The following is a 6,260-nucleotide window of genomic DNA, read 5'->3' on the forward strand; positions in this document are numbered from 1 at the left end:
TTTATTTGATCGAAAAAGTTATAAACTCAATAGAAATTAAAAATAATTACTAATAATATTGTAATACTATATTGCAAATAACCTATGGTAAAAATTTAAAAATATATAACATAATATTCTACTTACCTGTATTTTTTTTTCAGGTTCTGTTTTTTCTGTCCAATCTGGATACATGCTTTCCCCAATACTGAGCCAACTTTTTTGTTCAATAAACTTATCCATGTATTCTTTAGTACCCATTTCCCGAATAGATGGGTTACTTTGAATACACGAAATGAATTTATCGGTATCAAAAACCATTTTTTTTAAAATATTTATGTAAATATTTTAAAAATATATAAAATTAAAATAATCAAAAAAACGCAGCGGCCAAATCGCACAGTGTGGCATACACAATATAAAACAATATTTTTTGATGACACGTCCTGCCGATTTGTTTCAACATGTTGCGGTCGGTCAGCGGCAGGAATCCACCGGTCCCGACAAAACGCTCTAATGTGACATCTACAATTAGAACTTATGCGACTCGTTGTTCCGGTCGACCGGATGAGTTTTGACCGGACCCGCCAAAACGCATAGTGTGGCACGGCCCTATGTCAGAAAATTGTTATGATAGGTATTATAAAAAATCTGAAGAATATAACTGTAGTTTAACTTTCAAAAATATTCAACCTCATTCAAAAAATAAAAATAAAATAAATTCTAATCAGTTTTATAAAAGTTTGGCTGCAAATTTAAAATCAAGAATGTTTTGCTTTACATCATCTCATGTGTCTTCATTATCTAATACATCGGATAAATATGATGAATTTATTCAACTTCTAGAAGTGTTATACCCTCATAAATGGCCTTTGGAAATCAATATAATGTAAGGTGAAAAAGAAAAAAAAAGTTATCAAACATATTCAAAGTAAATGAAATAGAATCAATCAGAGGTTTTCGTGAGTATGTAGATAATAAATCTATAATACGAAACAATCTAAAACCTCTTATTGTAACTGTAAATTCTTTGGTAGTTTCTACAACTATAAAACTATAATAATATTTTGATTATAACTTTACTAGTTAGGTATATTTTATTTTTTATTCTATTTTAAGTCATAGTTTTATATTTATACAATTATTTTGATTAAATTTTCTAAAATTAATATAATAATTATAATACAACAATGTTATGGTAGGTTTAATAATTTGTTTTGAGTATCCATACTATTTTCTCTAAACTAAGATAGTTAAAATTGAACAAAATTTTGTATATTGTTAAACATTTAGTTTTTTATCCTGAAATAATATACATTTAATATAATAAAGCAGTTTGTTTCTATACTAATTCACTATTATGCTCTGTTAGATACATTGATCTAATTTAAAATTATCTAAAATTACAATTAAATCTTTTAATTTGATATTGTGTTTAATTAATAGACTAAATATTATTTATTGCTACATAACTCATAATTACAAAACTCTACAAAACATTTTATATTTTTTATAATTTTTATTATTCTTGAATCTATCACAAAAACTGTGCCCCAAAATTAATCTCATAGTGCCTAATTAGCAGGGCGTCGCCCCCCTGGTAATTGCAGCACTGGTAATGTAAAATTGTTGTATGTTTCATGTTTCTACGACTAGTAATTTTAACTATAACAAAAATCTAAAATTATTTTATAATAAATCGTTATTTTACGTTTAAATTTTGGATTTCGTAAAAATTTAAACTAAAGATAATTTTTTTTTAATTGACCAACGTTCAAGTCCTTTTATAAAATAAAATATAAAATGCTTATCTAGTTTTAAATTATAAAATAACTTGCAATTTTGACATACTTCGTAAAAATTTGAACTTAAATTGCGTTTATATTCTATTTTTATTTTTATATTATTGTCTCTACAGTGCGGCTCACGAAAAGTGAGCGTTCAAGGTCAGTGGGTGGTGACCAATTATTGTCGAAACCAGGGGTTCTCCGTTTGTAGTATATTCCACCTATTCCACCGACCGAGCTATGGTTTTTTTGGCGGGACCGTATTCAATAGACATTCCTTTTATGTTAGCAGCTCCTACTCTACCTTTTTTTTTGGGTAGACCCTTCATTGTGTATAGCCTTAAAATTGTCATCTTTCGTGAACTCGACGTAGTGAACGCACGTGTTTAGTAAAATATTTGGTCTGCTTGTGGTGTTATAATTTTTTGTAATTTTTTTTTTTTAATTAATACTGTTTTTTAATTATTTTACTTTAAAATGCCTTTTAAAAATAATGACACTCGTAGTCAAACCAAAAAAGTAATTTTTAATGTGTACAATTACTTTAAAAGTTTGGCTTCTTCCGACGACATGGCTTTACAAGAATATTTTAAACAAACACAAAAAATTACTGCCGACGCGTGTGGTGTATCTTATACAACAGTAAGACGAGTGTGTGCAGAAGGAAATTCTACCGACGATGTCTCGGACTCGCCACAGAACTGGACGATTTCGATAGCGATGTTATACGAAGAACTGTTCACGAGTTTTATGAAAAAGGTGAATATCCTACATCGAAATTAATTTTAAATTCTGTACAACAAAAATTTGATTATAAAGGTAGTCTTGCTTCAATGAAGAGATTGTTAAAAAAATTAAAATTTACCTACAAAAGATGTAACGACGGACGTAGATTCTTACTACAATGTGTACATTACGTAAAAATAACGATTCCCGTCCAGTCATTTACTTAGACGAGACCTGGGTGAATCAAAACCATTCCAAAAATTATACATGGCAAAATGAAGAGGAAACTGAAGGTTTAAAAGTACCTACCGGTAAGGGAGGCCGACTCATTGTTTGCCACGCAGGTTCAAGTCATCATGGTTTTATTAAGGAAGCAAAATTAATTTTTCGTAGCAAATCAGGTAATACAGAAGACTACCATAGTCAAATGAATGCTGACGTTTTTAGATCTTGGTTCGAACAATTATTGCAATCCCTTGAAGAACCATGTGTCATCGTTATGGACAACGCTCCATACCACTCAATGTTGGAACATAATTTTCCGAAAAGCAATGCCCGAAAAGCCGATATTCAAGAATGGTTGACTAAAAAAAAAAATTAATTTTTCTCCACTTGAAACAGTTGCTGAGCTTCGTGAAAAAGTTAAAGTTTTAATACCGACCGAAAAAAAATACGAACTGGATGAATTTGCCTTTAAAATGGGACATGAAGTTGTACGATTACCACCATATCACTGTCAGTACAATCCAATCGAAATGATATGGGCACAAGCAAAGAGACAGGTTGCATCTAAAAATACAACCTTCAAGATGGCTGATGTTGAAAAGCTAATGCACGAAGCCATAGATTCAGTGAAAAAAGAAAATTGGGAAAATTGCGTACGTCATGCCGAAAAATTACAGGACGAAGATTATGAAAAAGAAAAACATAGAGAAGTCATTTTGGAGCCTATTATTCTCACAATACAACCAGGTGACACAAGTAGTGATGAAGACGACGAGGAAGACGACATAATATAATTTATTTATTAATGTAAAAAATGTAAATTATTTGTGTAAAAAATGTAATTTATTTATGTACAAAAAGGAAATTTATTTGTGTAAATAATGTATATATTACCTAATTACTTTAATTTAAATTATTTTATATTTGTGCTTTTTAATATTTTTTTTATGATTAAATCATGATTAGTTTTGTAAATAAAATGTTAATATCTGTATTTAAAATAGTTTATGCAATTTTTCCTAATCGTAAGTCGTAACGTTCATATAAATTATGTGTTTAATATTATTGTAATGTATATGCTGTATAGTGGTATACTGGTATCAACAATTTTAAAAACCGCGGCAAAAAGGTTTGGCAATCACTTATTTAAAACAGCCACGGGAGTCGCTTATGCCACTGACCTTGAACGCTCACTTTTCGTGAGCCGCACTGTAAAGTATTTTTTACTTGTTTAGTTCTGGACGACGGACGTACTAATTGGATACTAATTCAGTAATACTTATCGAGGCCTGGTTATGATAAAATTATTATCGACGATATAACTTGTCGTGCTATATAGCAGTGGCGGCCAAACAGTCGATCGCGGACAATTTAAAAGTCGATCATGTTAAAATTTATTTTTAGGACCACGCGCCCTATATGCTTCTTAATAATTATAGTTATCCAATATTAAAAAAAAATTTCTATGGAAGTTGATCCTCAAAGTTAAAGTATATTTTTAGTAAATCGTGACCAAAAAATTTTGGCTACCTCTGCTATATAATTTATTATTCGTACCATCCGCAGTTTACCGAAAGTCTCGTGTTAATCACAATAATTTTTGTTCATTTTATGAACAAATTGTGAAAAATGCTCTAAAAACTAAGAAAATGCACTAATACCGTAAAAAACGCATTTAAGGTTAATTTTGTTAAATTATACATAAAAAAAAAAAATTACTTTAAATTAATCATGCAATATCATCCAAAACACATTTTATATTTTATAATATACAGCAATACTATTATTGTAGTTAATTATTATTTATTATAATAATTTATAGGTTTGTAGAATAAATAACATTTAAATATTATTTGGTCTAAATTTTAATGACAAAAAAAAATAATAATTATTAATTTTAACGTAATAAATACTTACGTGGAGTCTTGCATTACATTTTCAAACCTTAACCGTAAAAATTATATTTTAATTTTATACATATCACTCCACTTAGAATCTAAAATAAATTGACACTTATTTACTGACCATTTTTTTTCGTTTTCTGACATCTCAACGTTAAAACTTCCTCTATCAACTCGTCGTATCGTTTATCGGATAATAAGGTGTTATTTTTACCATATTTGTCTTTGGTACATTTTATTCTTTATAAAATCGTTCCATTATGAAATATCATATTATTATTTATCTAACAATAATAATAAATATTTATATAACGTTATTAATTAAATAGTTAACACTTAGTAGTTTTACACTGAACACTCCATATACGTTGTTAACCGTACAGAAAAAAATAAAATAATTTAAAATCAAGTCATGTACATATGCCAAAATAGGTAAGTAATTATTTGGAAAATATAAAGGAAATATTATAATGGATAGGTATTTAGTAAAACTTACCAAAGTTATTTTAATGTTAGTTCAATAGGCATCAATAAATAATCATCATTAAATACATAGATGAAAATATGAAATACTTAATACCTACCTAAATTTAAAACAAATGCATACATATTATGTTTACCTACACATTCACTTATATTATTATAATATGTTTATAGGATTACTAATATAATATAGACATTATAATTATAATATATTATTATATTTTTGGGTTTTCTTAAATTGGTATTAACTTAATGACCATTGCCATGACTTTTAGCATTCATTTGGTTATTATTGACATTGATTGAAAGATTATGAGGACGTTTTTTAATATTTGTAGAATGTCCATTTGGTTTTCTGCCAGCTGATATTCTTTTAGATCCTTTAGAGACTATATTGAAAGACAGCAAGGGAATTTTAAAAGAGACGAATTGTTAAATTTATTGATACCTCCAAATTACTAGAACTTCAAATAAATGTTGTCAATTTATAATTAAACAAATCAGAACTTTATTCTCACTTTACATAATATTAATATTCATAGTTAACAATCATAAAAAAAAAAAAAAAAACAACTACATAATTAATACTCTAGAAATAATAAAGAAAAATACTGTTTATTCATAATAAATTATTAGTTTAATAATGCTACTTTGTACTACTTATACCTTACTAATAAAATAAAATAGAATAATAAAATCAACGAAATAAAAACATAACGAATACTCTTTAGTAATAATAAAGAAAAATAATGATTGATCAAAATAAATAGTTAATCAAATAATCAGTCACACATTTTTGTTACTTTACAATTGCACTTGGGTAAATTAATTATTGAAAATACTAATATTATCTTATAAACTATGAATGTACAAAAATTAATCAGATACCGATGAGCTCACAACGCGTTTTCGTTTTTTGCTTAAACTTTTAGCAATTGTTTCAAAAATGCCAGCCATCTGCGTGCGATATTTAGTTTGTTCATTAAGAATTTTCATAAATTCCGTATGTTGGTTTTTCTGGATAATAATCATCTCTGAATGTTGTTTGTTTATGGTTTTATTCATAAACCGTTTGAATACGTAAGTCAGACTTATTGGTAGGCATTAAGGTCGTTTTAGGATTGTGAAGTGTTGAGGGTGGCAAAAGTTGTGGTTCTTC

The 6,260-nt window shown here is 27.7% G+C and overlaps 1 protein-coding gene across 1 annotated transcript; it reads left to right on the forward strand.

The window, feature by feature from the left end:
• The first annotated feature begins 2,670 nt into the window (after positions 1-2,670).
• LOC126553162 (uncharacterized) lies at positions 2,671-3,093 on the forward strand. Its single transcript, XM_050208333.1, has one exon. It carries the CDS (start codon positions 2,671-2,673, stop codon positions 3,091-3,093), a length of 423 nt encoding a protein of 140 aa, XP_050064290.1.
• Positions 3,094-6,260: the final 3,167 nt, after the last annotated feature.

This window comes from Aphis gossypii, unplaced genomic scaffold (genome assembly GCF_020184175.1).
Source record: "Aphis gossypii isolate Hap1 unplaced genomic scaffold, ASM2018417v2 Contig00088, whole genome shotgun sequence".
Classification (NCBI taxonomy): domain Eukaryota; kingdom Metazoa; phylum Arthropoda; class Insecta; order Hemiptera; family Aphididae; genus Aphis; species Aphis gossypii.